At 40.6% G+C, this 23,976-nt stretch overlaps 1 protein-coding gene and 1 long non-coding RNA gene across 2 annotated transcripts in view; both read left to right on the top strand.

Moving 5' to 3' along the window:
* The first annotated feature begins 4,464 nt into the window (after window positions 1-4,464).
* PSMB2 (proteasome 20S subunit beta 2) overlaps window positions 4,465-23,976 on the top strand; it is a 38,779-nt gene continuing 19,267 nt past the window's right edge. The window contains exons 1-3 of the mRNA XM_032246915.1: window positions 4,465-4,959; window positions 10,388-10,510; window positions 15,409-15,479. Coding sequence (XP_032102806.1) covers window positions 4,683-4,959; window positions 10,388-10,510; window positions 15,409-15,479 — 471 coding nt within the window. The 5' untranslated portion in view covers window positions 4,465-4,682. The remainder of the gene's footprint in view (window positions 4,960-10,387; window positions 10,511-15,408; window positions 15,480-23,976) is intronic.
* On the top strand, window positions 5,354-8,131 carry LOC116529269. The gene is made up of 2 exons (XR_004259444.1): window positions 5,354-6,223; window positions 6,776-8,131. It is a non-coding gene; the product is annotated as an uncharacterized LOC116529269 (long non-coding RNA).

The following is a 23,976-nucleotide window of genomic DNA, read 5'->3' as shown; positions in this document are numbered from 1 at the left end:
GATCTCTTGACCTCGTGATCCACCCGCCTCGGCCTCCCAAAGTGCTGGGATTACAGGCATGAGCCACCGCGCCCGGCCTTCTTTTTTTTTTTTTTTTTTTAGAGGCGTGAGCTTGCTATGTTCCCAGGCTGGTCTTGAACTCCTGGCCTCAAGCAATCCTTCTGCCTTGGCCTCCCAAAGTGGTGGGATTACAATTGTGAGCCACTGTGTCCAGCCTTCACTTTCTGTCTTTAATGAATCAATGGCACTCAGCAATAGCCACCCAATTCCTTGGTCCAGACAATTACTGTTTTTCTCATATTTCTCAAGTGTCCAAGAGTTTTCCAGCTACTACATACTTTCCACTGTAACCCCCATCCCATTTAAACACAGGTGAAAGTCTGAGCTTTCATCTGCTGTAGCACTGTTACAGGAGGTTGGGAACTGTCAATATTCTTTCATTGCCAGGATTGGTGTCCTCATCATCCTCCAGCCAGTAAGTGATCCTGCTCCAGAATCCCTTGGAGACTGCTTTCTAGGATCACATCTGGTGCCAAACGCTTTTTAGCTTGAGTTCCCTAGAAGTGAACCAAAATGAGAGTGCTAGTACAATTCATTAATTGGGGAAGTGCTCTCAGGAGAAGCAGAGTTAGGAAGCAAGATAGGGGAGGGAGGAACAGCTAAGCCAGAACTTGATCTTGGCTGGAGACCAGCTTTAGACTGATCCCACAGGGAGACTCTGGAGGACAAACTGTATCCCACTTAAATTCAGTTAATGGATCTTTTATCCCTGTGTCAGTCAATCAATCATTGGCAAGGGGTAGGTATTGGCAAACAGCCTCCTAGGCAAGGGGGACTCCTGTTTGGCTGAGGGAAATTCTCTCAAGAAAAGGGGAGTTGTGAGTTGTTATCAACCAACATTTATAACAGCTGGAAATGGGTGCCCAGGTAGGTAAAGGGAATAAGGGCAGGGTATCAACAGTATGCAGTACAGTGACTGTCCTAAATGTTTAGGGGTGTGCCTCTGATCTCCAGTCTGCCCTTGTCCCAATTCTATTGTCTAAGCTCACAGGGTCTTTTGAGGGTGGGCTACACCGATGCCTTTATCTCAAGTTTGGGCTTGGGAGTCTTGGCAAGGTTGGTAGCTTCCACATTACGGCTATGTTCCCAAAACACTGCAGTCATTCTTCATTAAGGTTCTGCCAAACTCGCAGAATATGGTTCCTTACACTCATGCAACAACCAGACCTGCATCTTTGTCCCATCTCAGGGGAAAACACAAAGCAAACTTCTCTTCTGAATGCCTCTTTCATACAGAAGAAAATTGAGGCTCAGGGAGGCTAAATGAATTTTGCACCAAGGCTGAAAGAGGTAGAGCTAGGACAACACGTGTTAACTTACAGCCTTCCACTCTATCAGGGAGGAAGATTATGGTCCATGAGCCAAGTCCACCTTCCTCCTTCCCCTACCTGTTTTGCAAGCAAAGTTTTATTGGAACATAGCCATGTCCTCGTTAATGTATTGCCTATGGCTGCTTTCACGCTATAATGGCATCACTGAGTAGTTGTTACAGAGGGAGTATGACCTGGAAAGCCAAAAATATTTATTGCCTGTAAATATTTTCGCTACATCATGCTCCTTCTGTGAACCTCCACAGACTTTATAATTCTAAGACCCAGTTATTCTAAGGATTTAGTTGGAGGAGGGATTCTCCCTGATTCTTAGTGAGACAGCACAAGGCAGGTCTTGAAAACCTACTTTCTTCTATACTAGCAGGAAATTAGGGCAGATCTAGTGCTACTTAGCTAAAGGGGATTTTGAAAAGTCCTGGGGAGATCTGGCTTTGGTGTCATGTGACTATAGTCTCAGCTACTTGGGAGGCTGAGGCAGGAGGATCACTTGAACCCGGGATTTTGTCTAAAAAAAAAAAAAAAAAAAAAGGCCTGGCGAGAAAGAGGGATGAATCAGCTTAAAAGGTAGCCCTTAAAAAAAATAATAATGAAAAGACTGTAGATCTTCCAATTCAGAATTCTGCAGCATTTGTGAATGAATTAATATTGGTATGTATAAAGGAAAGGTCTGGAAGGTTTGGTGAGTGGTTACCTTTGGTGGAAGGAGAGACATTTAACTCTTCCATTTCTTCTATATTGTTTGTGTTTGTGTGTGTGTGTGTGTGTGTGTGTGTATATATGTATGTATGTATGTATATATAGTATAACCAAATACTTTTTGCAATTAAAAAAACACACAAACACACACAATAAGAAAGTGGCGGGGAGAAAGAGAGAGAGAGAGAGACCCACCCCCTCCTACTGGTATTTAAGAAAAGAATCTATCTTTCTAGAATGATGGATGCAGCTGTGTTCGTAGTGGATGGTTGACTTAATGACCTCACTTGCCCCTGGCATCCATCCCATGATTGATAGGCTGCCTCAAATTCCTCAGGCTCTGTGTTCCTTTATGAGCAGGGAGCTGGAAGAAACATTCAGAATAAAGTACAGGCAAACATTCTGCAGAGGCAAACGAATTGCATAGTTGTGTTTGAAGATACAATTGCAACTATTTTCCCATTTCTCAGTAAGCTAGTATGAAGACTCATTTGTGGATGTCAGAAACCCAGTCAAGAAATATTTCAACCTTTTTTCAGAATTGCTTCATGATATAAAGGGATGGCTGAGTTTGTTTCTATTAGAAAAAATACAAATAATATATGAGCATTGTAAAACATTCAAACAATACTAATATGTATAAAATAAAAAGTGAAAGTCCTCCCTTGAAATCACACTCACCAGGGTAATAACTGCATATAATTTGACATTGGAACACATGTAAATAGGTATTTACAGGTATTTCCATTCATATTCTAATATTCATTGTTAAACAAAATGGCATCAGGCTACATAGAGGAAACCATTTTTATTTTCACTTCATCTATCTTGGGCCATGGAATATAAGGTATATTTAGATTCATTTCATTCTTTTTATGGGTGCATAATATTCCACTGTGACTGTACCATAATTTATATAACAATGTCTTTACTTTTAGACATGTAAGTTGGTCCTCTTTTGTGTTGTAGTGCTGCAACACTGAATATCTCTTTTTTTTTTTTTGAGACAGAGTCTTGCTCTGTTGCCCAGAGTGCAATGGTGAGATCTCGGCTCTCAGCAACCTCTGCCTCCTAGCTTCAAGCGATTCTCCTGCCTCAGCCTCCCCAGTAGCTGGGATTATATGTGCGCATCACCACGCCCAGCTAATTTTTGTATTTTTAGTAGAGACGGGGTTTCACCATGTTGGCCAGACTGGTCTTGAGCTCCTGACCTCGTGATCTGTCCGCCTTGGCCTCCCAAAGTGCTGCGATTACAAGTGTGAGCCACTGCGCCTGGCAACGCTGAGTATCTCTGTACACAAATATTTGGACTGTGCATGCAAACATTTCTTTTGGACATATTTAAAGGGTTATGCACATTTAATTTTGATACCAAAATTGTTCTCTACAAAATGGTTGTACATCTTAGAACCTTACCCCCAATTTATACTTTCTTGTTTCTTATTTCCCATTTTTCTAATTACCATCAAGGTTGAGCATCTTTTCATGTTTGTTGGCCATTCACATTGCTTCTTTTGTGAATTTTCTTAGTCTTTGGTCTTTTTAAAATGATATTATCTCCCCCCCCCCCCCCCCCCCCCCCCCAGCCCATTGATTTGTAGGAATGTCTTTTAGGTTATAGATATTAATGTTTTCCTTTTTTCCCCCTTTATCTATAAGGTCCAGAAGAGTAACTTTCTACAATTGAAACATCCCCAATTTACATTTATCATTGAGCATGAGAATGACTTTCATCACATAGAGACTTGTGATCTTATGTAGTCAAATCTGTCAAGTCTTTTCTTATATTGCTTCTGGGTTCCCTGTCACTCTTAGAAACAAATCTCCTCCAAAAATTACAAGCATATATGTACATGTGTGTATGTGTGTGTATATATATATATATACACACACACACACACACACATACATATATACATACATACATACATACATATATGCTTGATATAATTCTTTTTTTTTTTTTTTTTTTTTCTTTTTGAGACGGAGTTTCGCTCTTTTTGCCCAGGCTCGAGTGCAACGGCGCGATCTCGGCTCACTGCACCACAACCTCCGCCTCCGGGTTCAAGCAATTCTCCTGCCTCAGCCTCCCGAGCAGCTGGGATTACAGGCGCACCCCACCACGCCCGGCTAATTTTGTATTTTTAGTGGAGACGGGGGTTTCTCCATGTTGACCAGGCTGGTCTCGAACTCCCGACCTCAGGTGATCCGCCTGCCTCGGCCTCCCAAAGCGTTGGGATTACAGGCGTGAGCCACCGCGTCCGGCCCATGATTATATCTTTAATCCAACCATGTACTATTTTTGCTAAGGATGCACGTAAGTCTCCCCTCAAGTTATTTTCTCCAATCTGGCTTACAGTTAAGGAGTTTCTGGAGAGATTTACGGAGTAACGTAGGGAAACGGCTGCCTGGGTACCTAAGCCTTTTTGACACCAACGCGTGCTCCGCACCTTACATACACTGCGTGATTTTATCCTAAAGCGAGTTTAAAAGTCCCAGTCTGTAGACAGAGAAATTGGGCGTCACATAAGGTAAGTGACCTGCACAGCGGGCATCGAAGGAGACTCGGACAACACGAGACAAGGACAGGACGTAATGCACCCGGCGCCGCGCCCACTTTCCAACCTCTCGCGACAGTTGTACGTCATCCGAGAGCGCCGTGGAAGTCGTGCGGCCGGCGTTGCGCCAAGCTTCGCTTGTAGGTGCTGTCTCACGGGTGAGACCGGGAAGTCGGCAAGGCTCGCGCTCTGTCAGACCTGGAGCCCCTGGCCTCCAGCCACCATGGAGTACCTCATCGGTATCCAAGGCCCCGACTATGTTCTTGTCGCCTCCGATCGGGTGGCCGCCAGCAATATTGTCCAGATGAAGGACGGTGAGGAAGCAGGGGAGGCCCGGCCAGGCCTGGGTGTCGGGCGGCCACAGGGAGTTCCTCGGGGGTTGAATGAGTACCAGGGAGGATCTGAGAGGTAGATGCCGGCCTGCCCTGCCGGTACTTACTTTTTGTTTTGTTTTGTTTTGTTTTTTGAGATGGAGTTTCGCTCTTGTTGCCCTGGCTGGAGTGCAGCGGCGCGATCTCGGCTCACTGCAACCTCCACTTCCCGGGTTCGAGCGATTCCCGTGTCTCAGCCTCCCGAGTAGCTGGGATTACAGGCATGAGCCACCACCCCCGGCTAATTTTCGTATCATTAGTAGAGACGGGGGTTTCTCCATGTTAGTCAGGCTGGTCTCGAACTCCCGACCTCAGGTGATCCGCCCGTCTCGGCCTCCCAAAGTGTTGGGATTACAGATGTGAGCCACCGCGCCCGGCCTTATTATTATTATTTTTCAAAATAACGGAAAAAACAGCCAGACAAGTCTGGGGCCCTGGCATTTGCTCCTCCGGGACTCCTAGGTCAGTGCTCTGCTCTGGCCTTCGCTAAATGCGTCTTGCCTGTTGAGAGCTGACTAAAGGGAATCAGTTTATAAATGTTTAAGCGCCTGCCCAGAACTTGGCTCTCTAGATTCCCGAATCTCTGATAAATTTCCCGTTGTTGCTAGTAATGAGGTTAGTTTGTTGGCGGCATAAGGTGGATCCTGGGGAGAGTGAGACTGTGGCACCAGAAGCTTGGCATTTCCCTTCGGCTGCCGGTATCTTCCCGTGACTCCCGATTCTTCTTTTCCAGTTTTCCAGGGCAATGGCTGCCAGGTTTTCCTTATATTTAAGTAGTTAATGGAGTTAGGAGATTAGAGCCCTGTCATTTATTTGCCTTATCACTTTGTATAAGTTATTTCGCAGTGCCCAGATTGCCTCATCTTTAAGATTCGCAATACCAAACTCTCAAACTTGTTGGGAGGATTGAGTAAATGAGTTATGTGCAAATGCTTCGCACTAGACGGGTACTTAATAATACTAAGTACATATAGGTGCCCAAACGTATTGGTCAAATGAACATTAAGTCATCTGAACCAAAGCTTAATCTTTTTTGAACAGTAAAAGTCTTCGATCAATTAGGAAAACAAACTTAGATTCTGCAGAAAAACAACCAAAATCTCAAAATTATGTATTGAGTAATTTACTATAGAGAGACAGTATAGTATAGCATAGTATAGTATAGTATAGTAGTTATGGGCAAAATATCTGGACTCAGACTGCATAGGTTGAACCTAGGTTCTGCCACTTGTAACCTTAAGCAAATTTCTCAAACTCTGTGCCTCAGAACTAACATCTATCAGGTGGTGATGTAATAGCGCCTATCTCAAAATGTTAAATGAATTTTTTTTTTTTTTTTTTTTTTTTTGAGAGAGGGAGTTTCGCTTTTTTTCCCCAGGCTGGAGTGCAATGGCGCGATCTCGGCTCACCGCAACCTCCGCCTCCTGGGTTCAGGCAATTCTCCTGCCTCAGCCTCCTGAGTAGCTGGGATTACAGGCACGCACCACCATGCCCAGCTAATTTTTTGTATTTTTTAGTAGAGACGGGGTTTCACCGTGTTGACCAGGATGGTCTCGATCTCTCGACCTCGTGATCCACCCGCCTCGGCCTCCCAAAGTGCTGGGATTACAGGCTTGAGCCACCGCGCCCTGCAAAATGTTAAATGAATTAATGTAAATCGCTTAACACAGCACCTGATACTTTATGCAATTCTATGATTAGTTTGTAGAAGTTTTGTTTGTAAGCCAGACCTTCCAAAGAAGTGAATTTGTTTTGAGAGTAAATTTGTCCATTAGTTTGAATACTAAAGCCAAATGATTTTAGCATTAAGTCGTGTCTAGGTAGAACAATAATCATTACCTTCACAGGTCTTTTGTCTCATCCCAATAATGTATGTGAAATCACACTGAAAAGTAGAATGTGCTTTAAGCCTACTTATGTACACAGTATTTCTAGTCATTATAGGGAATGCAATATATTACTTTTAACATGTAGAAGAGTCCAAGATGTTAAGAAAACAAGGAAATAAATACTGCAAGATGATTTTGTATGATAAAAAAAAGTATTACTAGTTAGTGTTAATAAAGAAATATCACTGTGGTATGGGAGAAAGATGAATGTGCGTTAGTTCTTGAAAAATAGTTGGAAATAATTGCACTCCACACATTCTAATTTTTCCTGTAGTCTTTTCTGGTATTAAAAAAATTATGATAGAAATTTTAGTGTTTTATGATGACATTTTTCTAACCATTTCATGATGGAGCTTGTTTAGAGTAGGCAAGAATGCTGAAAAATAGTAACCTTTTTGGGACTCCTTTTCTCCAAGTATAAAATGATAATACAACTTCCAATCAATTGTCCAGTATGTCACTTTGTAAAAACATTTTGATACTATAGACATTTCCTGAGGACTGCCAGCTTATTAAGTGGTACAACTTTTGGTTTGCTTAAATGCTGCATTGCATGCCTCTTTTCTCTTGGCCTGTGTAAAATTGCTTTTAAGTTACTCGGAGTACTCCAGCCCATACAGAATTCTCTCCTTTCTGAATTCCTGTAGCGTGTATAATCTGAACTACATTATCTAACACTGAGTGTCTTAGTAGTGGACATGTATAGAATTCATTAGTTTTTCCTCACTTGTGAGTTAGACGGGGGTAGGTGATATTAACATTTCACACATTTGGAAATAGCATTTCACACATCTGGAAACCGGGGCTTAGAAAGGACAAGTAATTTGCTGAAGTTCGGAGTGCCAAGTCCACATCATAACCAGGTCTCTTGGATTCTAGTCCTGTTGGTTTTCCACAGTATGACATGCTAATGTGGTTCATTTTGTTGTCCATTTGTTTCATGTCTGTGGCTCTTGTAAGTTCCTTGTAAAGAATCTTAAATTCTCCAGAGCTACACAGGCAGTTTCCTCTTCCACTCAGGGGTCTCTTAGTATCTTTCTCTTGTATTTCTATTAAATATGTTGCCTTCTGCTACTCATTGGACATACTCAGTGTTTAAAAAACATTTTTGGTCTTGTATTAAGCTAATTTCAAAACTGAACAGGTTACTGCCTAGAATTTTAGTCTTCTAAGTGTCACATAAGTTCTTTATAAACAAGCTCCCCCCTCAAATAATATTTCTTATTGTAAAAATACAATAATATTTCTTATTGTAAAAATAATGCAAACTTTTTTTTTTTTTTTTTTTTTTTTTTTTTTTTTTTTTTTTTTTTTTGGAGACGGAGTTTCGCTCTTGTTACCCAGGCTGGAGTGCAATGGCGCGATCTCGGCTCACCGCAACCTCCGCCTCCTGGGTTCAGGCAATTCTCCTGCCTCAGCCTCCTGAGTAGCTGGGATTACAGACACGTGCCACCATGCCCAGCTAATTTTTTGTAGTTTTAGTAGAGACGGGGTTTAACCATGTTGAGCAGGATGGTCTCGATCTCTTGACCTCGTGATCCACCCGCCTCGGCCTCCCAAAGTGCTGGGATTACAGGCTTGAGCCACCGCGCCCGGCCTAAAAATAATGCAAACTTATTGAATAATGTTTTCTTAGAAAATGAGGCATGTTAAGTATAGAAGTGTTAGGAAATACTGATAAGCAAAAAGAAGGAAATAAAAACTGCCCATACTCTTACCACTGGCAGGCACTTAGAATATACCCTTCTGCTCCTTTTTCTTTGCATGGATAATATAACAAGTTTTTCTTTTATTAGCAAGTTCACAAACTAACAGTCTTTAAATCTGTAGCCTGTATAACAAATAAAAGTGTGTTTGTTTAGAAGTTTTGAGGCAGTTTGATACGATCTACAGGTGCATTTTGTGTGTTTCCCCCAAGTCTAAGAAGCCATATTACTGATATCTACAACTCTGAAACACTTGTAAAGTATTTGACAGTAGCATTTTGTTCTTTAAATCCTATTAAGGGATTTTGACATTTCAGAAGCTTTAAAACAGGTAACATGTCTCCCAGGGAAGATTATTCAGCACTATTTGGAAAATGAAAAGTGAAAGTAAGAGTGAGATAGGAAGATTTAGGCCTTTTCCGAAGCTGCAGACTGAATGTGGTGTTTTCTTCCTTAGGCAATAACTGTAACCTGAATATTTATCAATCTAATCTGAATGAGTCTGGTTCAGCTAGATAAGATTAGAGTATTAGGATTTTTGTGAGGTATTTTAAATAGCTTACTATCAGAATATTCACTAGAATTTTTGCTTTGGCAATAATTTTTCTTTTCTCTTTTTAGAAATGGAATTGGTTTATTTTTTAAAGAGATTAATATTCTCAGTTGATTGGCCAGGTTCGGTGGCTCACACCTGTAATCCCAGCACTTTGGGAGGCCGAGGCGGGTGGCTCACAAGGTCAAAAGATCGAGACTATCCTGGCCAACATGGTGAAACCCCCTCTCTACTAAAAATTTTTAAAAAATTAAAAAATTAGCTAGGCATGGTGGCACTCGCCTGTGGTCCCAGCTACTCGGGAGGCTGAGGTGGAAGAATCGCTTGAACCCGGGAGGTGGAGGTTGCAGTGAGCCGAGATTGCGCCACTGCACTCTAGCCTAGTGACAGAGCAAGACCCGTTCCCCCTCCCCCTGCAAAAAAAAAAAAAAAGTATATATATATATTCTCAGTTGATTTTCTGTTTTTTCTTGAGATGTTTCCTTAATTTTAATTGCGGCACGAGTCCTTTCCATATATGCTTTTGTACAGCTACAAATAACTAACATTTGTAGTTGTAGAAACATTTTAGGGCTTTGTTATCATGAGCCTAAATAAAGATAATCGCCATTGGTTGGATTCCTTCAGTTTCTTCTGTTCTGTTCCTTGCATTTCAAATGCCTTTAAATACTTTAAATTGTATTTTCAACTAGTAGCTTTCATGTATATTCTCCAACTGAATTGACACTACACAATATGTTGATGCTTTAGCATGAAGAGTGGAAGAGACAAATTGATAACATTACCTATTAAAATCTTCTAAAAGCAATGATTAGTGAAATTATTCAATGTACAGTCATCACTGGTATCTGTGGGGATTGGTTCCAAATCTCTGCAGATACCCAAATCTATAGCGTATTACATATGTAGATACTCCTGTGTATTTTAAATCATCTCTAGATTGTTTATAATACTTAATATGACATAAATGCTATGTAAATAGTCGTTGTATTGTTTAGGGAATAATGACCAGAAAAAAAGTCAGTACATGTTCAGGATAAAAGAAAGCATCTATTTTTTTTTTCTGAATAATTTTGATCCATAGTTGGTTGAATTTTGGATTCTGAATCCATGGATATGGAAGGCCAACTATAGTAATTAATAAACCTGTTTATGGTTGCATAAATAACGACAGTCAATTTCTGTTAAGGCAATTTCTAACACAGTTTTTTTTCTTTGAGCAGATCATGACAAGATGTTTAAGATGAGTGAAAAAATATTACTCCTGTGTGTTGGAGAGGCTGGAGACACTGTACAGTTTGCAGAATATATTCAGAAAAACGTGCAACTTTATAAGATGCGAAATGGTGGGTAAGAGAGCTTTGGTTGGCATATGAGTTTACTAGGGCTGCCATTATAGAGTCATAGAGTGGGTGGCTTAAACAACAGACATGTATTTTCTTACACTTCTGGATATCAGAAGTCAAAGATTAAGGTGTTATTTTCCTTATCTCTAAAATGAATTCTAATAATACTAATGAATAATACATATGAAAATGCTTTGTAAACTTAAAGCATTGTGTAACTAACTGTAGGTATTTACTATGCCATAAAAGGGTTTTACCTTAAGAGGGTTGATTTCTGAGACCTCTCTCCTTGGCTTGCAGATGGGCATCTTCTCCCTGTGTCTTCACATGATTTTTCCCTCTGTACTGTGTCTAAATTTCCTCTTCTAAGAATACCAGTCATATTGGATTAGGAACTCATTTTAATTTAATAATCTCTTAAGGATCCCTTCTCCATATACAGTCACATTCTGAAATACTAGGGATTAAGACTTCAACATGTAAATTTTTAGAGGACAAAATTCAGCCTGTAACAATTGGTTTGTCTTTAAATTTGAACTGAAAAATAATATTCTTTAAGACTTATGTAGTTATATTTTCATTTGAGTTTTCTATGTTTTAAAAAGTTGTCTCTACCCTAAATATTCTAATTCTTCTGATCTTGAAAGATTTCCTACAATAATGCTAGAGCAGAGAACTATTGTAACACTGATAGTTGGATATTTGATAGTTGGTAGATAAAACTAACACCATTGGCCTGGTGTGGTGGTTCACACCTGTAATCCCAGCAATTTGGGAGGCCCAGGTGGGAGGATCACTTGAGCCTGGGAGTTTAAGACTAGCCTGAGCAACATAGTGAAATGTCATCTCTACAAAAAAAATTTTTTAATTAGCCGAGTGTGGTGGCATGCACCTGTAGTCCTAGCTACTCAGGAGGCTGAGGCAGGAAGATTGTTTGAGCTCAGAGGTTGAGGCTGCAGTGAATTATGATTGTACCACTGCACTCTGGGAGGCAGCAAGACTCTGTCTCTAAAAAAAAAATTTTTTTTTCCCCATTTATTTATTTTATTGCATTTGGGGAAAGGATTCCCTGTTTAATAAATGGTGTTGGGAAAACTGGCTAGCCATGTGCAGAAAGCAGAAACTGGACCCCTTCCTGACACCTTACACTAAAATTAACTCCAGATGGATTAAAGACTTAAACATAAGACCTAACACCATAAAAACCCTAGAAGAAAATCTGGCAAAACCATTCAGGACATAGGTGTAGGCAAGGACTTCATGACCAAAACACCAAAAGCATTGACAACAAAAGCCAAAATAGACAAATGGGACCTAATCAAACTCCACAGCTTCTGCACAGCAAAAGAAACAGTCATTAAAGTGAATTGGCAACCAACAGAATGGGAAAAAATTTTTGCAGTTTACCCATCTGACAAAGGGCTGATATCCAGAATTTACAAAGAACTAAAAAAAATGTTTTAAATCAACCCCCCAAAAAAAACAAAACCTAACACCATCTTGGAGGTAGGGATGGTAGTATCAGACTTTTTAAGTGTTAGATATTTCAGAGGATGTGATTTTGAGTTTAAAAGTATCTGAATCTGGCCAGGCAGAGAGGCTTATACCTGTAATCCCAGCACTTTGAGAGACTGAAACAGGAAGATCACATGAGGTCAGGAGTTTGAGACCAGCCGAGGCAACAAAGAAAGACCCTGGCTCTATAAAAAATAAAAAATAGTGGTACACGCCTATAGTCCCAGCTACTCAGGAAGCTGAAGTGGGAAGATCGCCTGAGCCCAAGAGTTCAAGGTTGCAGTGATCCATGACTGTGCCACTGCACTCCAGCCTGTGCAACAGAGTGAGACCCTGTCTCAAAACAAACAAACAAAAAAACCTGAATCTCAGAGTCAAAAAACCTACGTAAACCTTGGCTTTACTATTTTCTATGTGATAAGTCATTTGTCTTCTCTGGGCCTTTATTTTCCTTATCTCTAAAATGAATTCTAATAATACTAATGAATAATACATATGAAAATGCTTTGTAAACATAAAGCATTGTGTAACTAACTGTAGGTATTTACTATGCCATAAAAGGGTTTTACCTTACTCTCTGATAGGTTCCCATCTAGAGAGATAATTAGGACTATTGTGAAGTATTTTGTAGCTCTCTCTGGGGCTAAGAAACTCTTATCCACTGGGAAAGCCTCCCCATCAAACAATACTAGCCACTAGGCCTCTGATCCAGGAACATTTGTAGTGGTGTTCTGGCAGAGAAAACCTTATTTCCACTTACTTCACAGTTCAATAACAACATTATACATTGCACTGGTATAATAATATTGTGAAGGAACTTAATTTGACTACATTTGCATGTGTAAAATGCCTCAAGATCTAGTCACATAGTTTTTTGGATAGTGGATTTAGCATTTGTATTCAATTCCATAAATATTTTTGAGGGCCTATTCTATAGTAAGCATTCTGCTTAATATTGCAGAGAATTCAAAGATGAATAAGGCTTAGTCCCTACATTCAGGAACATAATGCACATGGTACTTAGGTTTACGCAGGTTTAGAATATTTCAGCAATTTTGCTTTTTTTCCCCAGTGGTTCCACTTTTTGCCTCCATAACAAATGAAGTATGTCAGTAATGCTTCTGAAGTCCAGTTGGTACAGTATTATTTCACTGGCTGTCCTGAGACAGGGAGAAGAGTGAACAAGAGTAGCAAGAGTTGTTTATACTTAAGTTTTAGGGTCTAAAGTAAGTGCACAGAACATATTTGGTTAAAATTGCCCTTAAAGACCCTAAAATTACCTGTCAAGTACAGTTTTGTCTATGTAACTGTATATCTTAATTCTTATCTAAGTTAAAGAACTGAGCCAAAATAAGGGAAAGAAAGAGAAAATCTATATGCAGCCTAATTAGGCATGACTTTTCTGCCTTTAGGATAATGATCAGATCATTAGTTGTGTTTAGGGGTTTAGATAAAGAAATGAATAGTATTCCCATTTGTCTGGGTTGCTTCTTTTTTTTTTTTTCCTTTTTTGAGGCATGGTCTCAGAATTTCTGTCACTCAGGTTGGAGGGCAATGGTGCAGTTTCAGCTCACTGCAACTTCTTACTCCTGGGCTCAAGTGATTCTCGTGCCTCAGCCTCCCGAGTAGCTGGAATTACAGACATACACCACCAAGCCTGGCTAATTTTTTGTATTTTTAGTAGAGACAGAGTTTCGCTATGATGGCCAGGCCGGTATTAAACTCCTCAAGTGATTCACCTACCTGGGCCTCCCAGAGTGCTGGGGTTACAGGTGTGAGCCACTGTGCCTGGCCTCTTTTTATTTTTTTGTTTTTGAGACAGGGTCTCACTCCTGTTGCCTAGGCTGGAGTGCAGTAGCACAATCATGGCTTATTGCAGCCTTGACTTCCCAGGCTCAGGTGATCCTCCCACCTCAGCCTCCCAAGTAGCTGGGAAAACAGGTGCGCACCACCACCCCTGGCTAATTTTTATATTTTTAGTAGAGATGGGGTTTCACCTTGTTGCCCAAAATGGTCTTAATATCCTGGGTTCAAGCAATCTACTTGCCCCAATTTCCCAAAGTGCTGTGATGACAGACATGAGCCACTGTGCCTGGCCAAGGGTTGCTTTCATTATGATTTAATATGAAGTAATAGACTTGTGAGGCTAATGTACAATAATACATGTGAAAAGACAGCATAGATCCTGAAACGTATTTGCTGCTCAATAAATATTTGTTAGAATTTTGATCTAAATCTCTCCTAATTTAACAGTGGTATTTGAAGTGTTGTAAGCAATTACTTAACCACATTGCTGTGTGTCTTTCCATATTGACATTTTCTGTGTGGGTCCACTGAGTTATGGATCATTCTTGTGCCTTTTGGCACTGGTCCTAATTTACAGGGGGATTAAGCTCCAAAGTGAATGCATTATTACATGCACACCTGATGTTATTCCTCTGGGTGGTACCTTTGTTGGTATGACAACTTTTATTTTTGAAGTTTTAACACTTGAGATACTCTATTTTTAAAAATATTGCAGAATGATGGAAATGTTTTTTCCCCCCCGTGGCTTGTACTTTTGAAAGTCATACTTCTTAATAAAGTTACACTTAAAATATTTTTTTAATAAGGGATAACTCTGAGGTAGTCCTAATTTCTAGCCTTTCTTTTCCCAATATCCTTTTTCATTTTTTTAGAGACAGAGATTTGCTCTGTCACCTATGCTGGAGTGCAGTGGCACAATCACAATTCACTGCAGCCTTGAACCCCTGAGGTCAAGTGATCCTCCCCACTCTGCCTCCTGAGTAGCTGGGACTATAGGCATGTACTACCATGCCTGGCGATTTTTAAAAAAATTTTTATAGAGATCAGATCTTATTATGTTGCCCAGACTAGTCTCAAACTCCTGGGCTCAAGCGATCTGCCCACCTTGGCTTCTCAGAGCTCTAGGATTATAGGCATGAGCCACTGTGCCTGGCCCCAATATCCTTTTTTAAATAAACTTTAAAAAAATTGGTATCTAAGACGTCTTTTTTTTTCCCCACTACCTGTGTACCTGTGCCCCTTTCCTTCTATGGCAGAAACCACAGTGTGTTGATGAGTGAATAGTTTAAGCAAGGCAACAAGTTTCATTCCACTATAAAACTGATTCTGTTTGTGGCCAAGAATTGCTGTCAGTACTAACCAGCTATTTCACAGCTGTTGCATGAGGAAAGGGACTAGAGGAGGAATGTACCCCTCAGTCTATGGGCTTTGTGTACTCTGAGTGTACAAAAGATGTACGCAGAGCAGGGGTAAAACAAACAAAAAAATTTTAAAAAAGAGCAGGGGTAGTGAATAATTTGGGGCACTATTATTCCTTCTGTTTTACTTTAAGTATGACTCTTTATCTCTTCTACCAGGATATGAATTGTCTCCCACCGCAGCAGCTAACTTCACACGCCGAAACCTGGCTGACTGTCTTCGGAGTCGGGTACGTGATACATCAGACATTGTTAGATAAGAGCAGAAAAATCCTTTGTGCTTCTTTTATATTCTCATTATACATGAGTAATATATTTAACCTTTTTTGGCCTTCCAGAATCCTTCCCATTGCTACTTGTTCATTCTTCAGTCCAGCTGTCTTTGTGCACAGTTGTTATTAATAATTACAGCTCAAAGGGCAAATCTTCATTCCAGAGAATTGGTTGGGACACACCAATATGAAGGCCTGTGACAACCTAACCTTTTTTTTTTTTTTTTTTCCTAAAAACTATTTTTTAGAGCAGTGTTAGGTTCACAGCAAAACTGAGAGGAAGTATCAAGATTTCCCACACTCCCCCTCACCCACATGTATAGCATTCTCCATTATCAGCATCTTCCACCAGAGTGGTACATTTGTCACCTCATAAGCCTACGTTGACAGTAATGACCCAATGTCCATAGTTTACATTAGGGTTCACTATTGTTGTTGTGTTTATTATGAGTGTGGACAAATGTATAATGACATGTGTCTGCCATTACAGGATACAGAGTATTTTCATTGCCCTAAAAATCCTTTGTACTCTACTTACTCATTTTTCTCAATCCCCTCAACTCCCGACAACCACTTATCTTTTTACTTTCTCTATAGTTTGCCTTTCCCATCATGTCATGTGGTTGGAATCATGGATTATGCAGCCTTTTCAGATTGGCTTCTTTTATTTGGTAATACACATTTAAGGTCCCCCCATGTCTTTTCATGGCTTAATAGCTCATTTCTTTTTAACATTGAAAAATATTGCATTGTCAGGCTGGGCACGGTGGCTCATGCCTGTAATCCCAGCACTTTGGGAGGCCAAGGTGGGCGGATTATGAGGTCAGGAGTTCGAGACCAGCCTGGCCCACATGGTAAAACCTCATCTCTACTAAAAATACAAAAATTAGCCGGGCATGGGGCAGGTGCCTGTAATCCAAGCTATTTGGGTGGCTGAGGCACGAGAATCACTTGAACCCAGGAGGCGAAGGTTGTAGTGAGCGGAGATCGCACCACTGCACTCCAGCCTGGGTGAGAGTGTGAGACTCCATCTCAAAAGATGCAGCACTATGTTAAGGATTGAATGCATTAAAGATTGTGTAGGATGTGCTAGGAAAGTTCATATGGTTGCTAAAGGTGTATGTTATTCCCTTCCCACAGGGACTAAATAAATAGAGCCTTACCATGTGATCTCACCCCCTGTGCCTGTTTACTCATCTATGAAATGGAGATAACTTCCTAACCCCACAAGAGTGCCAGGAAAATGAATGCTTGTAAATCATAATATTTAACATTCATATGACTTTTGCCCAAAGCATTTTGCTTAATAATTTAATCTACTCACTATTCCACTGAGAAAGATAGTAGTTAATTCTCTATCACTGAGATGAATAGAAAGGCATAAAGTGGCAAAGGGACTAGCTCCAAGTCACACAGCAGGTCAGACAAAGCTAAAATGATGGTGCCATAATTATTTGGCTGTTCTGCATTAAGTTCGGCTCTTTGGTTCTTCAGTAGTATTTCTAGAACACTGGTGCTGTTCATATTTTTATTATAGTTTGAGTTTTCATCTGTACTTGCTTAAAATAAGTTTCTTTTTTAAAGCTACTTACTGCAGATCTACAAAGCAGTTTAGTTTCTAGTGCCTAATAATCTTGGACTGATAATTTCTCAATAAATAGTACCTCTTCGTACTAGCTTTGATCAAGAGCTCGTACAATCTGAGGGATCATGAAGCCTGAAGAGAAGCTAGAGACACATAGGATTGAGAGGAGGAGGCACATTTACATACACTGTTTTGACCTGGGTGAAAGAGCAGTTTTCCTTAAAAAACAAAAATGTATTTATTTATTTATTTTTATCTTCCAAGGTCATAGTCACCAAGTGGTCTTTTCCTGTTCACTCTTCCTTGAGAAAGGAAAATGGGTCAGACATTAGCTTTCCTGTCACCCAGAAGTTCCTCTAGTGTTCAGCATTCCATAGCTTGCCATGTACAATGTTCCTCTGACTTATCAAGCAGAACTGGAATAAGAATTCCAGCTTTGGGCACAATAAATACTGTCATAAATATTGCAGACATTAAGTGAATTAAGCTCCCTTTTAGAATTGAGATAAGAGTGGCAGTGTGCTTCAGGCAAATGAAGTGAATCCGGTTTAATCTTCTCCTAGCAGAAATGTTTGATGTCTTAACAAACAAATATCCCTTGTAGACAGTGACATAGGGCTCTCGTAAATACTGACTACCTCTGCCTGTGCTTCTGCAGTAGGTCCAATCTCCGCTCCCCCATCTCCCTATCAAAGTAGATTGAGTTCTAGAATATGAATTTATATTTTAGTCATTTAATTCTGGGAAGAGAGATGATAGTTTGTCAGTGTTCCTAATAAGTTCAAAATCACCAAATTTGGTATATTTACATGGTCACGCCAGTTGACAAATGTGAGTCATTTTGGGTCAGCCAGTTACCGTGTATAACTTTTGTGTCTGTAGCTCAAATTGTCTGATTTCTAATTTGCTCTGTATATGTGTGGTTGTTTAGTTGGGAGGACATTTATTACCACCGAATATATATTGAGTCTTACATAAACTGGTTCATTAAAATATAGGCAATTTAGCATTGTGGTTAAGGGCATAGTCTCTGGAATTGGACTACCTGGTTTGAATATTTGCTTACTGACTTAGTAGCAGGATGTCTCTGGACAAATTCTAAGCTTAATTTTTCTACTTACAAAGTGATAGCACCAACTTCAAAAAGTTGTGAGGTAATAATGCAAAGCTCTTACTTAGCACATGTATGTCACATATAACTGATTAATAAATCACTTTTTTTTTTTTGAGACATGATCTCACTCTGTCTTCTAGGCTGGAGTGCAGTGGTATGATCATAGCTCACTGCAGCCCCTTGACCTTGCAGGCTCAAATGATCCTCCCACCTCAGCCTCCCTGGCAGCTGGGACTGTAGCTACATGCCACTATACCTGGTTAATTTTTTGCAGAGCTGTGATTTCTCCATGTTGCCAGGCTGGCCTCGAGCTCCTGGGCTCAAGCAGTCCTCCCACTTTGGCTTCCCAAAGTGCTGGGATTACAGGCATGAGTCACCATGCCCAGCCCACTTTTGTTTTTATGCTGCTGTTGCTGTTTGATTGAAGAAGCAGTTTAATGGCTATAAATTAGTTTTTTATGGGGGATTACTTGTTGTGGGTTTTTTTGTTGTTGTTGTTTGTTTGTTTTGCTTTTTTATTTTGAGATAGGGTCTTGCTCTGTCACCTAAGAGATGGCACAGCTTCAACCTCCTGGGCTCAAGTGATACTCCCACTTCACCCTCCCAAGTAGCTGGGACTACAGGCACCAAGCCACCATGCTGGTATTGAAAGGGAAAATAGAAGTAAAATAACATTGAATATATATTACGTGCTAGAATTTTTCTAGATCTACACAGTTCAGTATGGTAGCCAACTAGCCATATGTGGCTATTTAAATTTAAATTAAATTAAATTAAATTAAAAATTCAGGTTTCAGAGGAAAATCTCCCGGTGGACTTTGCCTGAGTGCTAAAGAAACTTTTGTTTCTTTTTTAAAAAAAATTCCGTTCCTCAGTCACAGCCACATTTCAGGTACCCAATAGCCACATGTGGCTAACCTCTGTTGTGTTAGACATCACAGATATGGAACATATCCATCATCATAGAAGTTCTCTTGGACAGTGCTATTGTAAATACTTACATATGTATCTGTTATTAAGTATCCTTATTATGACACCATAAAATGTATTATGACCCCATTTTACTTACAAGGATGTTAGGTACTTCTCTTATATATATTTCCAAAGCACATATATAGTATGTAAAAGGGTAAGTTAAGATTCCAGCTTCAAATGTCAAACTCTTTTATACTATCTTCTTTATTAATCAGTGGACTAAAGTACAAGTATGTTTGTGCATTTAGGGAAACATGAAATGTTCAGTTTTGTTAAAATGTCAAAATCATGCATAGTATTGTATAGATAAGTTATGAAAATGTGTCCATTTTAGGTTTTCAATAAGTGTTTGCTGAATAAGTGTCATCCAACTAGGTTTATATATTCTGCTGAGAATGTTAATAATGCATTTATACACTGGAAGAGAATTCTTAATGAATGGAATATTGGAAGAAGTATTCTTAATGAATGAATGTTAATTCTTTTTTTTTTTTTGAGTCGGAGTTTCACTCTTGTTACCCAGGCTGGAGTGCAATGGCACGATCTCGGCTCACCGCAACCTCCGCCTCCTGAGTTCAGGCAATTCTCCTGCCTCAACCTCCTGAGTAGCTGGGATTACAGGCACGTGCCACCATGCCCAGCTAATGTTTTTGTATTTTTAGTAGAGACAGGGTTTCACCATGTTGACCAGGATGGTCTCGATCTCTTGACCTCGTGATCCACCCGCCTCGGCCTCCCAAAGTACTGGGATTACAGGCTTGAGCCACTGCGCCCGGCCGACTGTTAATTCTTATAGGAATTAAAAGCATGAAATCATCAGAAGATGAAAAAAGACAGATGAGGGAAAAATTCAAAAGACTTCATTTTAGTTATTTAAATGCATGTGTACATTTAAGATGATCTCTTCTTGGTTAGACCCCCAAAGGGCAGAAAAACGGCTTATACTATGCTCAAGGCTTGCTTGGTTAGGCCAGGAATGGTGGGTCACGTGTGTAAACACAGCATTTTGGGAGGCCGACATGGGTGGATCACTTGAGCCCAGGAGTTCAAGACCAGCCTGACCAACATGGTAAAACCCCGTCTCTACTAAAAATACAAATACTCAGATATGATGGCACACACCGTAATCCCAGTTACTCAGGAGGCTGAGGCAGGAGAATAGCTTGAACCCGGAAGGTGGAGGTTGCAGTGAGCCAAGATAGCGTCACTGTACTCCAGCCCGGGTTATAGAGCAAGACTCTTGTCTCAAAAAAAAAAAATAAATAAAGAAAAAGAAAAGGCTTGCTTGCTTACAGTTTGACTAATGTTAGAGAATGATGAACTAAGAGGCTGTTTCTTACTTAAAATAAATTATGTGACATATTTGGTATAGGCCATCTGAATGGCCTAAAATTATCTCCATTTAACAGACAGAGAGAGAGGTATAAACCAGGCAAATCTGGTGTCCTTGGGAACGTGAAATTTTGTGGCAAGGCTTAGAGTAGGATGCTGGCCTCTATGATGTGTAATCTTCAGGTTTCACTGCTGCTACTCACTGGCCAAAGAGTTTTCATAGAATTTTTTCTGAAGCGTTTCATGAGCGTTTGGTCATTTATCTTTTTATCTATTTACTTGTAAATGCTTAGCAAGTAAACAGTAGAAATAATGAGTTGAAAAGATATCCAGCCTGATGTCGTGTTTTTCAGACTTTATTCGGTGAAGCTGCTTCAGGATGCTCACCAAGGAAGACCACTGTGCCACACTTTTTTTTTTTTTTTTTTTTTTTTGAGGCAGAGTCTTGCTCCGTCACCCAGCCTGGAGTGCAGTGGTACGATCTGAGCTCACTACAACCTCCGCCTTCTGGGTTCAAGCTATTCTCTTGCCTCAGCCTCCTGAGTAGCTGGGATTACAGAAACCCATCACCTTGCCTGGCTAATTTTTGTATTTTTAGTCGAGACAGGGTTTTCACCATGTTGGCCAAGCTGGTCTCGAACTCCTGACCTCAGGTGATCCACCCACGTTGGCCTCCCAAAGTCCTAGGATGATAGGCGTGAGCCACTGCTCCTGGCCAAGTGTGCAACACTTTAGTTCTGCCTCATATAGCTCAACTCGGCTTTTATGTATTTGATAGATAGGAATTCTAGGTAAAGTTTTATTTGAAAAGGTGCCTTCATTGTTCCCTTACCACCAAAGAGCCCTGCAATAGGAGATTTAATGCTAGCAGTGCTGTGAGTTTGTTGAAAACCTTGGAAGAAGGCAAGCATTTGATTGGATGGTTTTTAGGGTTTCTTCCAGTTCCCACATAGCATAGTTTAAAGATCTCATGTCAAGACCATAACCAGACTTGAATTTTTTTGTGAAAGGGAAAGAATATGTAGGAAAGGATTTCAGGTCTTAGTCATTTCCAGCAGTGACCAAGGCTTATCCCCACACTCTGGCCTTAATTTGAGGGTGTTTGGTCTGGTTAGTAGTAGGCATGTATAGTATGCTTCTGTCCTAGAAGATTACTGTTACTTTGAGCCTTCTATTCTGACCACGAGAATTATTCTCCTCATGCCTTAGGTGGCTGGCAAAAAGACATCTGTTTATTGGTATCAGTGAGGTCATGTGAACAGATGGCCCAGGTGAAACCCTGACTTTGTAAGTCTTGTCCCCTATATACTACCAACCATTTGTTACATGTGATTGAAATATCACTAACAAGGGTAATTTCATGCTTTTTGGCAAATGTGGTTAGCAGGATGTGACATGACACAGCACTGCCTTCTTCCTCCATGTGCCATCTCCCTTGAGGCCTCATCTTCTCTACTTGCCCCTGTCTCACCCATGCCGAGGCTTGCCTTCAGCTCACCTGCTCCAGATGGGCGGCACAGTGGGAGGACACTGGCAAAGGCAGATGTGTTTATTTTCCGGAGACAAAATGTTGTGCTGCTGCAGATGGCAGTGCCTTGGAGCAAGTGGCAGCCTTTGACACCACTGCCACACAACCTGGGCATCTTGACAGAGCTGGCTTACTTTTGGTGATGGGGAAATTCAAAAATACAAATCAAAAACCAAACCAAGATGTTCATTATGCAGCTCCTGGACTTTCAGTGCAAGCAGCGGCCCTTTTAGACCTGGGGAGTGGTTTTCTTACCTATCAAACCTTAGTCAGCTAGTGAGGTAACTGGATTTTCACTATAGACCAAGAGTTATATGTCTGTTCATTACTTTTGCCTCCCAGCCTTAACAGGACTTAAAATAAAAACTGGAAACATGTGGCTACACTTAGATGGATATTCAGTTTGGTTTTGCAAAATATATGTGTATCCCTGGTCACATCTCTCAGGAGTCTCTTAGGATTGGGGGTGGCTAATGTTATTCCCATGGAGATACTGCTGTTCTATTTTTAGCGGTCATTTTGATTATCCAAATGCCCAGAGACAGATGTGCCTTGAAGTTGAGGTGTCTTAATTAACATGACAACACTTTGTGTGTATAGCGTTTTTCTACCAAGAGGAGTAAGAACTCTGACAGCTGCCCTTTGAAGCAGTATGCTTATGCATTTATTAGGGCTTGACTAAGTCCATTAGGAAGACAAAGACTGGCTGTTGAATCATTACACTCACTAGGCTCCTAAAAAACATAGCTTGGGAGGATTCTTTGAAAGTTACTGGCTTTATCAGGAAACATTTTTTTCTTTCTTTCTTTTTTTTTTTAAGTGCTGTTTTTCCCAGCCCTAGCTGATAGAGTTAGGAGTTTGCAGGTGTAAAGTCCTCCCCCTCCCCTTCCCTATCTCTCTCCAGGGGGCTGTATGTGAGAAGGTGTTGCTTTCTCACTCAGAGAGCATATACGTGCTACCCTGTTGGATGCCTGCTGCGAGCACAGAGAACCCCTGTTTTAGTTGAGTGGAATAAGCCTATTGGATGGCTGGAATTTTGCAACCCCATAATGCCAACTTTTCACTTAAAGCATCTTTCCTATCTGCAATGTGAGTAAAGCAGTATATGTACTTGGTCTAGATTTGTATTGTTTTAATACTCGTGTCTTAAAATTTTGTGGTGTCCTATTAAGGTTTGGTTTAAGCCTAGAGGAGGAGAGTGCTATGTCTGCTTAGTAAGAATGTGCATTTGTTTTTAAAATATTTACTATTAGAAGTGCAGATTTACCCCCAACTTTTAAGATAGCTTTAAATCAGTTGCCCCAGCCTGGGAAGGCATAGGTGTGGACATGCCCTCACACGTACTTGTTTGTTTTTTTTTTTGTTTTGTTTTTTTAAGAGACGGGGTCTCACTATGTTGCCCAGGCTGGAGTGCAGTGGCTATTCACAGGCGCCATCCCACTACTGATCAGCATGGGAGTTTTGACCTGCTCTGTTTCCGACCTGGGCCGGTTCACCCCTCCTTAGGCAACCTGGTGTGGTCCCCTGCTCCGGGGAGGTCACCATATTGATGCTGAACTTAGTGCAGACACCTGATTGGCATAGCGCACTACAGCCCAGAACTCCTGGACTCGAGATCCTCCAGCCTCAGCCTACCGAGTAGGTGGGACTACAGGCACGCACCACCACGCCTGGCACACATACTCACAGATACAAACACACACAATATCCTGGCATCTTGGTGACTCCTTTTACTTGCCGTGGCCCAAGATCATGTAGGAATATGAATTTACTGGCTGATCCCAACAGCCTCATGAGGTTTTCTTTACTCTCCCAAAAAACAGTTATCTAAAATGAAGGGCAGTACTTTTCACAAGGAGAAAGGTTGATTTTTCTATTTCTTGGCCTGAGAAGTCCTTACATGTATATTTACTATATTTGT

Source organism: Sapajus apella, unplaced genomic scaffold (genome assembly GCF_009761245.1).
Source record: "Sapajus apella isolate SASKATOON/1434 unplaced genomic scaffold, GSC_monkey_1.0 scaffold62, whole genome shotgun sequence".
NCBI lineage: Eukaryota > Metazoa > Chordata > Mammalia > Primates > Cebidae > Sapajus > Sapajus apella.
Note: the sequence above shows the minus strand (reverse complement) of the source record. Positions and strands in the feature narration are given on the sequence as shown.